General features: G+C 44.3%; 1 protein-coding gene across 3 annotated transcripts in view; it reads left to right on the forward strand.

Moving 5' to 3' along the window:
* Positions 1-16653, forward strand: part of KSR1 (kinase suppressor of ras 1) — a 93763-nt gene that overhangs the window by 58164 nt on the left and 18946 nt on the right. The window contains exons 3-12 of one of the 3 annotated variants that reach the window (XM_006276458.4): positions 4087-4234; positions 6432-6906; positions 8703-8707; positions 10221-10281; positions 10881-10964; positions 11564-11628; positions 11759-11865; positions 12231-12399; positions 13958-13999; positions 15468-15522. In XM_006276458.4, the coding sequence (XP_006276520.2) occupies positions 4087-4234; positions 6432-6906; positions 8703-8707; positions 10221-10281; positions 10881-10964; positions 11564-11628; positions 11759-11865; positions 12231-12399; positions 13958-13999; positions 15468-15522 (1211 nt within the window). Of the gene's footprint in view, positions 1-4086; positions 4235-6431; positions 6907-8702; positions 8829-10220; positions 10282-10880; positions 10965-11563; positions 11629-11758; positions 11866-12230; positions 12400-13957; positions 14000-15467; positions 15523-16653 lie in introns of those variants that run through there. The other 2 variants (XM_059717374.1, XM_059717375.1) reach the window with 2 other exon arrangements.

The raw sequence follows: 16653 nt of genomic DNA on the forward strand, positions 1-16653 counted from the left end.
CTGGCTCGAGTGAGAGTTTTCGCGAGCAAGGATGTGTTGCCATCGTGCACTTGTGTGTCTGTATCCGGGACCCTTTTCTTCCTTTTTGTACTGTTTGTTTTTAGATCCTTCTCTTCTTGCCGCCCTGCACTTTCAGGGTGTTTAGAAGATGCTTTTCTTTTATGCTGTCCCACTTCTTTTGACCTGACAGGACCAGATTCTGCTCTCTGGCATCAGTGGAAAGAGAGGAAGGATTCCTTGGGATTACTCCATTTACATAGGTGCAGTAGTAATTGGCCTACCGAACTCTAGATGTCCGCGGAGTATCTTCTGTCACTGTGATGTGACGTTACCATAAGCTGGCTTGGGGGATGTGGTCCAGATGAAGTTACTCCAAAGTGGGTGCACAGCTGGTTGAGGACTCCTTTGTGAGTATGGCTTTCCAGCTGCTCGCTGTCAGACTGGAAGGATGTATCGAGCGGGCTTCCACTGTTTTGCACCGATGACTAGGACAAATGGAGTGGATCCTTATTAAATCTGCAGACTACTAAGCTGAGAAGAGTTGTACGCCCTTTTGGAGAACAGGGCTAGAACTCAAAATGATCTTGGCAAGTTGCAGGAATGGTCTGCAGTAAATGGGGTGTAGTTTAACAAGGACAAGTGGAAAGTACAATGCTTAGGTAGAAAGAATCAAATGCACAAATTACCAGGTGGGTAATGGCTTGGTCGTCACTCTGTGCAGTGACTTTAATCCAAATGCAAAATGGCTCGTTAGTGCAGTGTCTCGAGGGCTAGGTGAGGCATCTGTAGATTGCTCTCTTTGATTCAGGTGCTATCTTCTGCCTAAATCCCCCCTTCATGTGCCCAAGTTCCTGGGTGAATCTTGCTGTTCGGCATTTGTTTGTCTCCTGGATTGCAAACCAGGTCCTCTGATTTCCAGTGTTGAACTCTAACCACTGCCCCCGCACTCTTCCCACTCATACTTGCAATTTTAAATCTGGAGGACAAAATTCGGAGAAACTCTGAACCTGCTGCATTTACTGATTGACTTGACTTCCTGATGGGTCACTGCTTGCTTGCTGCATCATGCCTGGGACAGTGGGAGTGTGGTTATACCAGGTAACATGACTTTGTGGCTTATGCTTAGTTCTGGAATGACAGGGTTGCCAAAAGTACGAGCAAAGTAATCTAGGTCACTTTCCAGCCTTGATGTTAGGGTCAGAAGCGACCTCAATAGGTTATCGAGTCTGATCCCCGTCCGAAGGCCACTGCTGGTTTTATCCTGCATCTTTCGAACCTGTTCAGTAATGCATACAAGGGCTGTGATGCTTCAAGGGGGGTGGGATGCTGGAACGGATCTTAGGGCTTGGTGTGGAGTCAATTATCTCCTGCAGTAGAGATTGGCATTGATTCACTATTACCAGTCCGATTCTACTATCTTCTTGGCCTTCAAAACTACAGAAGGAAGCATACTTTGGTCCCGCATTGTTCCTGTTTTCAGATGTTGAATCTCAACGTCACATTTTCTGGGAAGTGGCATAGCACTTGTGACCGACATGTTCCTAGCAACAAAATATTAGCAGTGATGTTCACGACTCATTTGAAATGCTGAAACCTCATAATACTTCTTTCCATTTTGTGAGCATGGGAAAGCCCTGAACTTTGAATCCACTGACAAAAGGCCGCATGTCGCCTGTCTCGGTCTCAGTTTTCGGTGTGGAGGACAAAGTCGTGGTAAGGCCTGGCTTCAAGAGGTAACTTGACTTACTGTTTTGCCAAAGGGATCAATTTGCTTGCGAACTTGAGGATTTCAAACTGATCGGATGTGTGTAAAGAGCTAGCAGAAACCACTAATTCCTAGGCTGACGTTCTCTGCAAAACCATACTACGTATGCTTTTAGGTTTTGCTTTTAAACAGAGGGTAAACACTTTTAAAAGCATTGAAATGACTTGGACGCTTAAGTCATACTCAAAGTCGGTAGGATTTAGATCTTAGTCGAAGGCTTTTTTTGCTAGAAGAGGTGTGCTCTCACCACATGTGTTGGAGAGCAGGAGGTAAAATCCTGCTGAAGATAGTTACTGAGTGCAAGGTGAGAGAGAAACCCTTGTAGTGGATTTTTACCCCAGGTTAACTCCAGGAAAGATGTGCTGAGCATTTTAGAATACCTAAAATAACTTCAGTAATCTGCAGGCAGTTGGACCATGATTCATGTCTTGACTCTTGCTTTTGAGAAGTAAATCTGATTCCTGTTCAACAAAACCTAGTGATGGGAGGACCTCAGACAGTCCAGCTTGGGTAAGGACGTCTCAGGTTTGACCCAAAGCATTTCAATGTCTCAATCTCCTTTATACTGGTGAAGTTTGGAACGGGTTAATGATCCCCCCGTGAGTCGACTGGGGTCTTCATCCTTCACACTTCAAATCCAGCTGGAAATCATTCAAAACCAAATGTTGCCATGGGATTTGGGAAATTTGGCATCTTGTAAATTCAAATGTGCAGGACAGTGAATAATAATGCAGTTTCAGTTGGGGCGTTTGTGGTGGTGTTGTTTGCTAGTACTAATTATAGAAGGAAAAGAAAAGATCACCAAGCTCTTTCTAGGTATGGTTTAGTCTGGTCCCTTATTCTGCTCACTGTATTTCAAAACTCACAGGCATTTCCGTGAGTCCCTTGCCATTTTGGTCCCGTTCAGACACCTTGTGTTGCAGAAGAAACGCTTGCTAGTCCTTTTTCTTCTGTGTTTTCTGGATAGGTTATTTTCCCTTTATCTAAAAACAGCTCACTAAAATTACTGGGACTGCTGTTTCTGAACAGGGGTAGGGGATGAAACCCTAGTCCAACCTCAGGAGGTTTGCCTGCAGCACGGCCATCAATGGGATTCAAAATCATGAGTCAGATCCCAAAGGCATCTTGAGACCTGAATTAAAAATGATCAGAGGTTTTTGGAGGAGGTTTTCTTTTCCTTATGACCCCCCTGATTCTTGTATTTTATTTGCCTTCGGGGTTTGAGTCTTGAAGATTCATTTTCTCAGGCTTTTTCTTTCTTTCTGATAGCAAGTGTGAGAAACTCCTCCACTTCTCCCCTCCTCCCCCTTTTTTATTATTATTTTTTTTAAAATGAAAGTTGGAATAGCCATGTAATCAGATGGTTCCAGGAGTTGGGGCTTTAAGAAAAATCCCAAATGCTGTAAAACGTGATTAAATTGTGGGAGTTGGCAACCATAAGTTTGGGCAAAAGCCTTGGGGGAATTCTTAGGAATGGGATGCTTGGCTCAGATGCTGCATACCTTCGACCGGCCAATTTTTATTTTTTGAATTTTAATTGTTGCAAATTTATGTTGGAAACGCTGAACAAGGGCATTAAAACAAAACTTGACTCTGTGCAGGAAACAAGCTCTTTTTTTAAGCTTCCTATCCTGCTGGGTCTTTTGTATTCATCTTATTTGAGCCTTGTCATTCCAGTCTCCCTTCCCCACCTTGTCTCCCCCTCTCCCCAAATGAGTGGCTTGCTCTGGGCATAACTTTCTATGTGGATATCGTCCTGGGAAATATTCCTAGGGGTTTCCATAATTTTTCCACCGTTAAGCTTCTGCGAATAACAACCTGGGTTTGCCTTGAATATAAAGGGTTGGGTTGTTGTTTTCTTTTTCCGTGTGGGTGGCATCTGCCAAACATTTGTAGCTGAAGTTTCCAGGCTTTTGATCAAAAAACGTCAAATATTTGCTCCTGAAGACTGGTGAAAAGGAATTCCCCTTTTCCCACGTTGGAGATAAGGGATCATGACTCAACAACTCGAACCGCTCTAATAGGGACGCAACGTCCCTTCAAATACTTTCGGGAGAGCGAGTGTAACATGCTGCTGATTAAAAAGCACATTTCCACATCTGCCTACTTACAGCTTAGATAGAAAGAGGATTATAGAGGAGCCTGTGGAGCAGCTGTTGGGCACTGAGCGAGGTATGCTGTGCAGTCACTACTGACCCAGTGATCTTGAGAGAGAATCACAGCCGGGATGAGTCAAGAGCGAGTCAGATCGCAGACGGCTTTACAGAAAATGCTTCAGAGCAACCAAACAGTGGCCATTTTTTGTACCTGTTTCTTTACAGAGACTACCAGAGGAGCTGACCCTGGATGCCTTGCTGGAAATGAATGAGTCAAAGGTGAAAGAAACCATGAAGAGATGTGGTGCCAGGGAGGAGGAGTGTTCCCGGCTCAATGGAGCTCTCGGCTGCTTAAGGAAGGTGACCGAATCAGGTAGAAAAGTCCTTGTTCTGTGCAGTTAATGTCTAATTAGGCAGCTGCTCTGCTCCCCCTTCTTGTTTCCCATTCTGTAAGATGGTCTAAAATTTCTGGAGCATCTTCTCCCTGGCCTTCTTCTGTGACCAGCACCAAAAGCAGAGTTTTGTTTCTGAAAGCATGTCAGGCTCCAGTGATGGACACGGTCTGGATCTGGGCATGCATCTGAGGCTGCGATTGGGAAACAGCTCTGGAAATGGCTGCATAGAAATGTCCCCGTTGATTTTTAATAAACCTGTTTCTTGTGTACTGAGGCTTGGGTCTGATGCCCCAGCCTGCAAATAGCTGTCAGGTGCAGAACTTGTACATCATTCCTGTTGGGCCCTGCCAGCTCCAGAAGTAGAGGCTGGGCGGATGTATCCCTTAATTCAGTATTTCTGGGTTTTCAGCAGGTTTTTTGTCTGATTTCAACCTTGTGGTGGGGCATCTAATAGCACCAGGAGACTGCAAGTGTTTAAAGTGTGCTTTTAGTCACTGAACTGACTTTAATTAAAAGCAACAGAGTCCACTGCTTTTCATGGGCAGTTGGGTTCAGTCTCCTTTGCACGTTAGCGCTGCCCAAATGCCATTTGCAGAATCCGTGTTGCTGGTGAGGTAAGAGCACAATCTTCGAGCTGCAAGGAGGGAAGTCAGAAATGTGACTGGGTCTGGTCTAGCATCGCTGGAAACGGACGCTTGGATCCCCATGATGCTATTTTCTGCCCTCCGGTGCGTACACCTTTGGGTTTGTACGTGCGCTGCTTGCAGCAAACTGTTACTGATCTGCAACAGATCTCCTCTTGGTACCCATTCTGTTGCTGAAAGGTGCCATTTCCTTTTGGTAACGTGACCGTTCATATCCCCGGTGAATGGAGGGACAAGCAAATGGAAAAGTGCTCAAAGAGCTTGATTTCGTGTTTCCTTTTTGTTTTTTCCCTTTTCTTCTGATCTTTCTGCGATGGATTTTCAAGTACTTTCCACACACAGTGGCAAAAGAGCCATTGCCTCTAGTTTGGGAGAAGTGTCACTGTCTCCTCTCAGACATGACACTGGCACCAAAGCTAGGGGTATTTACATGTTTGTTCCTCGAAGGGTAGCTTTCCCAGCTGGAAGCTAGGAGCCAGGACTTGTGGGTTTTACTGTCAGCTCTGCCACTGACTGTTATGATTGTAGGTAAGATGTTTAATGCCCTTGACATCAGATTGCTTAAGCACGTGCTTAATTTTGTGAGGGATAACTGCCCATTCCCCCTGACCCCCAAGTGGGGAAAATCATTAACATAAATTAGGTTAAACTGAAGCAATTCTTCTAAACAATAACTGCTGAATCTGAGCATGGGAGTTATCCCCCTTCATGTGCTGGATGTTTGCTGCCTGCAGGCTCCTGTTGCTCAGCATCTCACATCTGTAACAGGAGCCTGCTGGGAGCAAGTAATACCTGCCTGCTTCACAGGAGCCTTCTGAAGTTCAAGGCGGTCCTTGAGCAGAGGCATTTATAGAAGATGGGAAGCTTTGGAAGTTTACTTTATTCCAGGGCCCATCCTCGGTAGCTTTTGTAGGACTGATAAAATTAATTAAATGGGTATAAACATGGGAATTTGGGGAAGAAGACTGGCACTCTGGCTCTAATGGCAGCACCTGTACTTTGATATTGAAGATATCTGGCATGTGGTAAATGATGGGCATTGGTAGGCACCAGTAGTGGGCAGGGGCATGAACATCTAATTATTGATAGAAGACATCTCCTCTCCTTCCCTTCTGTTTCACTGTCTGCCACATTTATGGAGGCGTTATCACTTCTGCACGTGCTAATAATTATCAAATAGGATTTAGAGGTACATGTAATACCTAAATCCCCTAGATTTCCACTGGGAGTTAGGCACGTGACCTGTTGAGACACTTTTGTGAATACCATTAGGTGACTGTTCAGCGTCTCTAGCTGCCTCGGTACCTCTGTAGGTCTGGCCCCGTGCTGGCAGTGCAGCCATACAAACTTTTGAAGTGCATGGCTGCAGTTGAGGAAAGGGGAATTGTTTCCCTTGCAGTCACTTTAAGGGTAATTTTTGCTGGTAGTTAGAAAAGTCTTAGGAGTGAAATAGCTGCTAGGGAAAAACCTGTTCTAGAAAGTCCTTGTTGGGGTTTCATGCTTTGCTAATGCTGATCCCGTTGGTGAACAGGTGGCGAGTTAAAGGACGATCTGCTCTGGAACCTTTCTGATGCGCGCCGAGAGAACAGCTCCGCACAGCTGCTGGAGCCCTTCTGTGCCCCGATACCCACGTGGACTCATGGCACATCACACCTGGCAAAAGGCAACAGCCCACAGCTGCGCTCTGTGTCGGTGTCCACTCTGCCCTCCTCAGAGTCTCTGCCCTTGAGTCAAGGACCTTCTGCCTGTTCAGATAACAACCTCCTGGACCTTTTTAGTTTCCCTACCCATGGCGGTAGAATAACCCCTCGGACTCCACATAGCATCACCATCACACCGCCAACCACCCCTCAGTCAAAGAGGAAACAAAAGTTTAAACCTCCGCGGACTCCCCCTCCTCCTTCCCGGAAGGTTTTTCAGCTGTTCCCTAATTTCCCAACCCTCACAAGAAGCAAGTCCCACGAATCGCAGTTGGGCAACAGGATAGATGAAGTTCCTCCAATAAAGTAAGTACAGGACGTTCCCTCCTTTGCTCATGGGGCTTGGGCTATGTTTTATCGGGGAGGCTGACTGCATGGAGTATTTCAGTGCAAAGACAAATATCTTGGATGCCAAAGTAACCAGGAAGTGATGGAGAGTGAAACAGGCCCTGTGTCCTGAAGTGACTGAAACTGAGAAGTAGATATGCATGCCCTATAAGTCTTACCTCGGGGGTGCCAGGCCTGCAACATCTTGTGCAGCTCTCCCACCACACTTCCTACACTAAGCTGGCTTGGACCAGTATCAGTATTTTCATGGATCCAGATGTTGAAGGCGGTGGTGTCTAGTGACCTGGTCATGGTGCCGCTGTTCCTTCACCATCCTCCTTAAGTAGAGGCCGCAGCACACAGCATTCATGGGAAGGGGGCTTGTGGCTGCAATCTATTTGAGATTTGTATTTTTAATGTTGAGGCTTGGATAACTTTGCCTTTGCTGAGGTTCCCATAACATTTTTTGCAAGAATGTCATGCCTAAATTCCACATCCAGCAATTATACCCTGCCTACCTACATTCTCTGCAGTTCACTGGGTTGCTGTTTGCTCAAAGCTGGGTTTTGCTGTGGGCTTTTAAACAGCTGCCCCATTTTTAGTGTCTTGGTGACAAAAGAAATGATCTTTGTGTACAGATGTGCATGTCAGCTTTGGTTTTGTGACATGCTTTTTTAGAAAACCTGAGATGAGGGAAGTTAAAAAGCACTGTATTAATACATGAAAGTAGCCAAGAAATGAATCCCTACCATTTCTGAATACCCCAATTTATGGGGAAGCCTAGATAAGACCCACACACTGCAGCTGGCACCAAAGCAGTAGCAATGTACAGTACTCTTTGGAGGGGCTCAGAGCAAGGACCTAGCTTTACAGATTGCCTTTACAAAGGAATTGCTTGTGTTCTCCCTGAGCTGAGGAGAGAAATTCCCTCTTGTGTATGGGGAGGTTGCCAATTTGTGAGTTAAGATGGAGGGGGTGTGTGCTGGGTCTCAGTGCCAAGCTCTCTTCAGAGCCATGATTTTGATGGTGCAACATTGTCATGCTCACTGATCTGCATAAAAGAGTTTATTGAAAAAATCACATGGGGCCATGTGATGAACCCTGTGCTTTTTGGTGTGAGGGTGTGTGAAGTTTCTCTTGACCCCCTAGCCCTGTTGGGTCTCTGATCGCTGCAAGGATATAACTTCCATTTGAAAATGGATGAAAGGCATGCCTTTGAACTGAAAAGGTCTACGGCCAGCATATAACTTTTGTTTTAAATCCAATGAGAAAATCCTGGATTCTACTGAAGTCAGACTCCTCTTGACCTCAGTGGGGCCCAAGGCTGCGTGGTGACTCATGCATCATTTAATTGATGCTGAGACTTCAATGGGACAAACAGACCTCACACGTCCTCTGAGTTGTGCGTGTCCTCTGTGGGGTTTTTTCGGGGTTTTGGTTTGGTTTTTGTACGTGGAACTTGTAGCTCAGGTTTTCAGAGGCAGTTGGACACCATAATTATTTGGGTGCCCTGCCCTCATGCCCCTTAGAAAATCCCAGCCTTCTTGACCAAACCTACTTGTCAAAGAAAGCTCTGGGGAATGTTGTCACTTTTGCACAGGACTGACTGATGGCAGGTGAAGAGATGCTTCAAAAGCAGAGGTTGAATTTGAAACCTTGACCTGAAAGGTTGCAATCCAGTGTGTGCTCCAGGGAGAAGTTTGTATCTCCCTTTACCTGATTTATTCATGTCCAAAAATGTCCGTTTGTTTGTTTGTTTTCTCTTCTCCTTCTAGGTTCGGTAAGAGACTTTGGGGCCATCTTCAGTTCACTGTCCGCGGGGGGGAATTGTGTGCCTGTACCCTGCAGTATGTTCCTCTTTGCTACCTTTGCAAGTCTTCACTGTGGATGCATTCACCCCGGTATAGTTGCATCAAGCTGCAGGTTCAGTCCTCTTTTTGTCTGCGCTAGCTCTTCAGAAGATTAATCCAAAGAAACCTTGAGATTTTACGGATTGGACCGATGTTGAAGCTGACTTGTGGTTTTTTTCTTAATTACCAGACCCCTTTGTATCAATGTCTGGTAGTTAAATCTTTAACTTCATTTGTGGGCACCATTGCCTTGTTCTACATTTAAAGAAATAGAGCCATTACGTAGTCCTAGAAAGCTTTTTTTTAATGGGAAAAAAAAAAGGTTTCTGATTCAAGCATAATGAGTAACACTGAAAAACGTGGGTGCCTTAAATGTCCAGTGATGTTATCAGGAAAAAGGATCTGGTGCCATCTAGGGACAGAATGAGAGATTGCGAGGCTGGATTTTCCAGGGTCCCTGGATGCTAATGGAAACTTCATTTTTTGCATGACCACATATTGCATTAAGAAAGTAAGGCAGGTTTTTAGGCAGACAAGCTTCTCTGGCTGAATCTGATATCTTTTATTAAACCAACTTAAATAGTTGGAAAAAAAATTTAGCAAGCTTTCGGGTTTAAAAACCCTCTGTCAGGCTGAGGAAGCATTTCAATTCTCATGTCAAGCCAAGTGCTTGGAGGCGGTGTGGCTTAAGGACTCGTGGGCCTGGACTGGGATTTAAGCCACCTAGATCCCACGTCTTCCACTAGCCTGCTGGGCGATCATGGTCTAGTTACGCCTTCATTCCCTGCCTCAGTTTCCCCAAATATAAAACACAGACATTTCCTTCCTTAGCAAAAGCAGTTTAAGACCTCCTGCTAAGAAGCATTACTAAGAAAACAACTCTTGTTTCATAGTTGTAAGACAGGATGTGATGCAACAGCTTTCTAATTAAATCTGTCCCCTTGTTGGACATTTGAGGGAAAAAAAGCGAGGATGCTGCAGTTTTTTATCCCCCCCTGCCCATCTATTAATGACTCCCTTGCTAATGTTACAAGGTATGTATAGTGCTTTCCTCCTGTTAAGTGAATTGCCCTGTGAGAGCAAGTATTTCTGAGTAGGAGTACAGTTTGCACAAATTAATCTTGGTGTTGAAGAGGACCCTGGTCCATTAGGTGAAGGCCGAGAGGGGTGGGTTCCCATCTCGTGTCAAATCAGAGGGCACTGGGTGCCTCCCTCCCCTTCCCCCTGAGGTGCTTCTGGATATCCCAGTCTAAACTAGGAACAAAGATAAACTCACGTTAGACTGCACTGATTTTAGAAGCATATATCCATATATTCACGCTCTATTTATAGGCTATATTGCTTTTTATCTTAGAAATATAATTTATAGAGCTATCTCAAACCATGGGTACTCTTTCTGAGGCGGGTACTCTTTCTGAATTGCATTATGTGCTCCCTCAACAGATATTCCTCATATATCCCCTCAGATGGTACGAAGAGACATTGGCTTATCTGTCACACACAGGTAAATGGCAAAAACCGTTTGAGCTGCAGGGGAAACCAGCTGGGTGGTTCAGCATGGGGCAACATCCTATTTTATTGGAGTTTGTAGTGGTGACAAATGAAGCCATTTTAAGGTGGCTTAGGTGCCCCTCTTTGAAAGTTTAACTTTAACTTGGTGTTCCCTGGATTGTTAGTGGTTTGTAATGCCAGTGTTTTGTGCTAGAGAGAGGTCTCTGCAATCTTAGTTTCCTCTTTGCAAAGCTGTGGGATCCTGCAGCGAGGAGAGGAACAAGGGGGTATTCGCGGGTTCAGTGGTTTTCCTGACAGACAAACTCATTTCCAATTTTCTCCTGGACCTCTTGTGCAGAATTTGCCTCCGGTACAGAAGCTTTTTGTTCTACACAAGCGTCCCATGTCAGCTCCATGCTGTTGCTGGCTTTCTTCAGCTCCTTTTCATTGAGGGGGGCGGAAAAAAAGAAAACAATAGTTCCAAGAGAACCCATTTCCTTTTTCCTAGAGGGCACATTGTCTGACTGCAGCCAGTTTACAGTGCTAGTTTGGCTGACGCAGTGGCTTTGTTTCGACTGTCCCAGTGTAATGCTTCCCTTCTCTTCTGCTTAGATTCTCTACAAAATCTTGGTTATCTCAGATCTGCCACGTGTGTCAGAAAAGCATGATGTTTGGAGTGAAGTGCAAGCACTGCAGGTGAGCCCCATGGTGGACCTGTGACTGAAGGGTCTTGCAGCATTATTCAGGATTACTTATATCTGTGATGAATGCTTGTTTGATTGCTATTCCTGGCTCTGAGGCATGATGTACACGTGACTTCGTATCTTTAAGCAATGATGCTGCTTTTGGGATCAGCAGTCCTACCCAGGCTGTAGAGACAAAGTACGAGGAAACGATCCAGCAGCTTGGGGCATGCAGGACTGAGGTTTCAGTCCCTGCTCTGCCACATGCTTGCTGTATGGACCTGGGCATGTTGCTTAGGCCCAGACTTCTAATGGGAACAAGGTGTCTTACCTTTGAGGATCTTGCCTCTGCTCCCTACCTGTAAAATGGGGATAATAGCACTTCATGGGGTTTGTGTGGACCCCCTCACTGAAAAAGGAGGGTGCTTGGATGCTGTGATTTAATGGGGACCATATAAGTACTTCAGATAGCAGGACTCCATCAAACTGCAGGCACTCTTCCCAGCTTCCCTTTGCATTTGGCATGAGGCCTGCCTACAAGGGAGGCCTTGATTCTGTATTGCCTGATACAACTTGTCATTTTAATCTCTCTCTCTCTCTCTCTGTTCACAGGTTAAAATGCCATAACAAATGTACTAAAGAGGCCCCAGCTTGTAGAATAATATCCTTCCTTCCCTGTAAGTTTTTCTGTGGGTTCTAGCATTTTATATACAATTGTTTGTGATAATGCAATGAGAAGAAGTCTGAATAAAACCTTTTCCCCCACCTTGTCTTTTTCCTCCCTTGTTTTCCTGACTCTCCTTTCAGTAACAAAAATAAGGAGGACAGAGTCTGTACCTTCTGACATCAATAACCCGGTGGATAGACCGACAGAGCCGCAGTTTGGGACTCTCCCCAAAGCACTAACTAAGAAGGTACGTGGGGAATGACACTTGGGTGGTCAGTGTCTGTGAGCAACTGAATTGTGAAATAGTGAGGGGCATTATTCCATATGTGTTGTGGCTTTGGCATCTCTGCTCAGATTCCTGCTTTTGACATGTGGCATGTTCCACTTGTAAAATGCACATTTTGCATGGCTTGAAGCTCCTTTGCTTGCCAAGGAAGACCAAATTGTAGATTTGGAGATGGGGGGAAAAAATAGTGTTGGCAGGCACGTTCCGTCAACTACTTGTTAAACAGAAAGCCAGGTTGCCAGCTACATTTTTCACTGATGCTTTTTGCTGGGGAAATGAGGGTGACTCATCACCCAACTCATTCAGTGGCTTCTGTTGCTTTGCAGGATCATCCCTCAGTAATAAACCATCTAGACTCCAGCAGCAACCCATCTTCTACAACCTCCTCCACGCCATCCTCTCCAGCACCTTTCCCGTCTTCCAACCCTCCCAGCGCGACGCCTCCACCGAATCCCTCGCCTATGGGCCAGCGGGACGGCCGGTTTAACTTCCCAGGTAACTGCTGTTACAGCAGAACAGTGTGAAATCCCAGGCTGCTGCTCAGGCCCTTCCTCACCAGGATTTCCTGGGGACTGTCTGAATATGGGTTTTGTCCTTGGTTAAATATTATGAAGCTAAGAAGTGGGAACTTATATCAGCCAAGAGGATCCAGGCTCATACCCTTCAGATGAGTCCGGTTTTGAAACGTCTTTGGGCTTTAACTAGTATTCTCCAACCAGACAGATTGAGAAACATTTACAAGTCTCTTCTGATCTGATCTTTTCATTTCCTCCTCTTTTTTTTAAGGGTGTACTAAAAATCATTGATAACTTCCTCTGGTTTCTCCTTTATATTATATAATGCATGCTGCTTGCTGTGTTTATCAGTGGCCTTATATCATGATCACGTTGATTTTACCAGAGCCAGAATGTGGAAAGGAAACCAAGAAAAAATCTGTTCCGTATGCATCGCATAGGTCAATCTCTGCCTCTTTTAGTGAGCATTTTTGTAATGCTTCAGTCACAGGCGAGATGGGGAAATGGTCTTACCAAATAAAGATGCAGTCCTGCCATTTTTATCGTTATGAGTTATGTGAAGCCAGTGGGACTTCTTGTGTGAGCAAAGACTGCTGATAAGTGCTGAAGTTGAGCAGAGGAGAACAGTGTTTCTTTTAGCTGTGTCACATGTCACACTTTCTACCAAGTCTTAACGTCATGTACTGTCAAAACAGTCATCGGGCCTTACCTTTAAGGTGAGGACTTCTGTGTCACGTTTGGGACTCTTCAGACTTGAGCAACGAGGTCCTCTCTCTATTGCAGGAGACTGTACCTCCAGTCTGGGGAGAGAGCAGTAGAAAGTGCCTTTGACTTCTATGTGTATAGTCCATGATCGTAGTCAAAATAAGGGGATAACTGAAAAGGAGCAGAAGGATTTGAGCTCCAAATGGATCTACAGAACCCATCTGGCAATTTCTTGGAGTAAACTTAGCAAGAAATTGAGATGGCCAGATCCACCCCTGGTGTACCCTAGCATTTGGAGACAGTTTGCCATGTTAGTCTGAAGGCAGTCAGAAAGCAGGGTAGATACAAATACCCTTCACAATGTGTCCTTGTGGATATGTCCATGGCTGGGGCTCCAGGGAGCCTTGGGGAAGGAGCTTCAGTTCCCCGCTCTTCAGCCCCACATCCCCGTCCCCCCATATGGGGAGAACAACACTGACATCCTATGAAAAGAGCGGTGTTTTGAGCTGGTGCTAGCAATATTATGTATGCTGTCTTGCACCACCTGAGGTCCTAGCCACTGCGTGCCCATCTAGCCACTTTCCCTAAGTAACTCTGGCTTTGTCCTAATGATTGTATTTCACCTGTCATATGCAGCCTTCCCAAAATGCATGTGCTGCTATCCACCCGCAGTGCAGGCTGGTAATCTACTAACCTGCTGCTCAAACAATGAGTTGGGACTAATACATTGGATGTGTGTGGGGCGTTTGCTCGTGCAGTCTTTTGACACTCTAACTTGTTTGTTTTTTTTCTGGTGATCTTTTTTGTTTTTTGCTGTCCTTTTTTGTTTAAAGCTGCCTACTACATTCACCACAGACAACAATTTATCTTCCCAGGTGAGTTCATTGCTTTAATTCTACTAACCAGCTGGTGCCACTTCTACACGAACTTTAATTGTCTTAAGCCTTCTGCATGCTATCTGTCCCACCATGGTGCTGCTGCATTTCCAAAGCCTAAATGCAAACAATCAAAGCTTTTTCTCATCTGAACTGAAATGGTAACGGTCCAAACCATCCTCGCCTGGTGCGAGAGATCCTTGTTCACATTTTAAAGTGAAATGGTCGTGTCCAGCTGCGGAAACTTGAAGGGTTGTGTGTGCAGTGGTGGTGTCCCCTTCCAGTATGTTACTTCTGTTTTTTTTTTGGATCTGCAAATGAGACTCCTAATGGGACAAGTAAAAACAACTCCTTTTAAATGCATCCGGTTCCCAGGGTTTAAAGAAAAGTCTAGCTCTTTCTGCTGCATTTTGGCTTTCATGTCAAAGTTGCGATGTTGATTTGTTAGGTTTGTTCATCCAGGTGATGCAACAGTTGTGACTACTACCAACAGAGTCTCTCTAATGCATTATTTTGTTCCATTCAGTCCTTTTCATTTTTGTTTAAAAGGACTTCACTGGAAAATGTGCACAAAGAAGGGAGAAAGAAGAGTAACAGTGGTGAAGTGCTAGTATCTAATATCTAAGTACTAGTACTTAGTGGAGTACTAGTACGGTATCAAATATCTAAGCACCAGCGTCCCCCTAGCCCTGAAATGGAAATCTGTTGAGTTTTAAATGAGTTTTCCCTGCCCTCAATCTAATATTATACTTGATCAGATAGTTTCCCTCTTTCTTCTCACATCCATGGTACTTGGAGATCCTTGAACAAAAAACAACAGTGATTTTTGACTGAAGAGTAATAAACTGATCTAAATGGGTAGTTACAGACTCTTGTGTCTTCAACTGATCCCTGTGGCAGGCTTTTGAAACACAGCTCAGGCTTGGATTATCTAGGAAAGTTAGGCTTGAGTGGTGCCTTGAGGAAAAACTATTGAGAATCCATGACCAACACTGGGTGGTGCTGCTGATCCATGTGATTCAAGTGGTCAGTCATTTGTTCTCTATGAAATTACCTGTGTGATTAAGAAGCCATATAAAAATGTGTGCCTAAGTGTATATCCCTAATACGAAGTAACTGAAAAGTCCTGTTGTGACTCAGTTGAAATGATGACTTCTTAAATCTAGTATGTATGTAAGCATTTGCATTACTAGTGTAGAAATGAATGAAGGATGAGATGATTGACTAGCAAAATACTACAGATAATTGAACAGGAAAATAATCTGACTTGATCAACGCAAACACCCATAAGCTAGCACTGCATTTTCTCATCATGGTTTAAGGATTATGTTAAAATACCAGCATCAGTAGTGTAATGCATTTACTAGAAAAGAAATAAATCTTCAGTAGTGTTGCAACTTTAGCGTTTTCAGCTCTGGGCATCTGCACAAAGGATGTTTTACATTTGCAAATTTTTCTGCTTCCTTAGAAATTCCCACCCCAGCACAAGGAATGCAGCCACCAGAAACAGCTGAAAACACTAAGTAAGTATTGTCTTCTGTCCTTGTGTTTGCATATCTACTTCGGAGTTAAAATCTGTTTTTTCTAGAGTGCTTTGAGTTCTGCTACAGGGGTGTAGGTTGTAGCCGTGTTGGTCTAAGGACATAGGAAGACAAGGTTCCTTGGGTGAATTTGATATCTTTTATTAGACCAACCCAAATAGTTGGAGAATAGTTATTAAGCAAGCTTTCGAGTTCAAAAACCCTTCGTCAGGCTAAGGAAGTTTCAGCAGTTGGTGTGTTCTCTTCAGGAATATTATACTTGATCAGATAGTTTGCTTAATAACTATTCTCCAACTATTTGGGTTGGTCTAATAAAAGATATCAAATTCACCCAAGTAACCTTGTCTGCCTTGAGTTCTGCTACTAACTTTGTGCTCTGACAGTACAACTCTGGGGGGTGCACATAACATCTGCTGATCACTTTAGTAGGTATCTTAAGCTTTGTAGTACCTCTGGGAAAAAATTGATTAATATCTCTCTAATTAAGAGTTAAAGTTTCCATTAATAGCAATATATCATTATTCTTGCCGGTTAAAAATGGGTGCAGTTCCCTTTGAAAACATTAACCCAGAAAATCATTTTATCTACAATTTCCTCAGAAAGATATTGGACTTTCTTGAAGAAATCCAAAAGCTGAGGGGGGAAAAAAAATCAGTTTTTGAACATATACTTTAGTTTCCTGGAAAAGGTTTTCAATACATTGGTACAGAAAACTTTACTTCCCATGAAAAATTGTTTTGGTAAAAACTCAGTTTTCCATCAGAACTGTTTTGATGAAGATTTTGTTATTACATGCCCTGTCTGTTATGCCCAATTGTCTGACAATAATCTAACTGGATTTATAGGCCTCTGGGCTTCAGAAGACGACAACTGCCAAGATTAACTGGCACTTAATTTACTGTATTGTTCCCCCTTGTTTTTCTGTATATTGGCTCATGCAGGCACTGACAGTACCAGAGCACTGAAGGTCTCTGGCAGCCTAGAGTAATGCATATCAAGAGTAGAGCCATGGGAGGCTGTTCGAAGCTGCATTTGCTGGCATGTATATGGCTTCATAGGAGACGGCAAGATGAGGTTTCCTGCTCTGCTAGAATTTTGATCGCTCTTTGCGGT

This window comes from Alligator mississippiensis, chromosome 14 (genome assembly GCF_030867095.1).
Source record: "Alligator mississippiensis isolate rAllMis1 chromosome 14, rAllMis1, whole genome shotgun sequence".
NCBI classification, from domain to species: domain Eukaryota; kingdom Metazoa; phylum Chordata; order Crocodylia; family Alligatoridae; genus Alligator; species Alligator mississippiensis.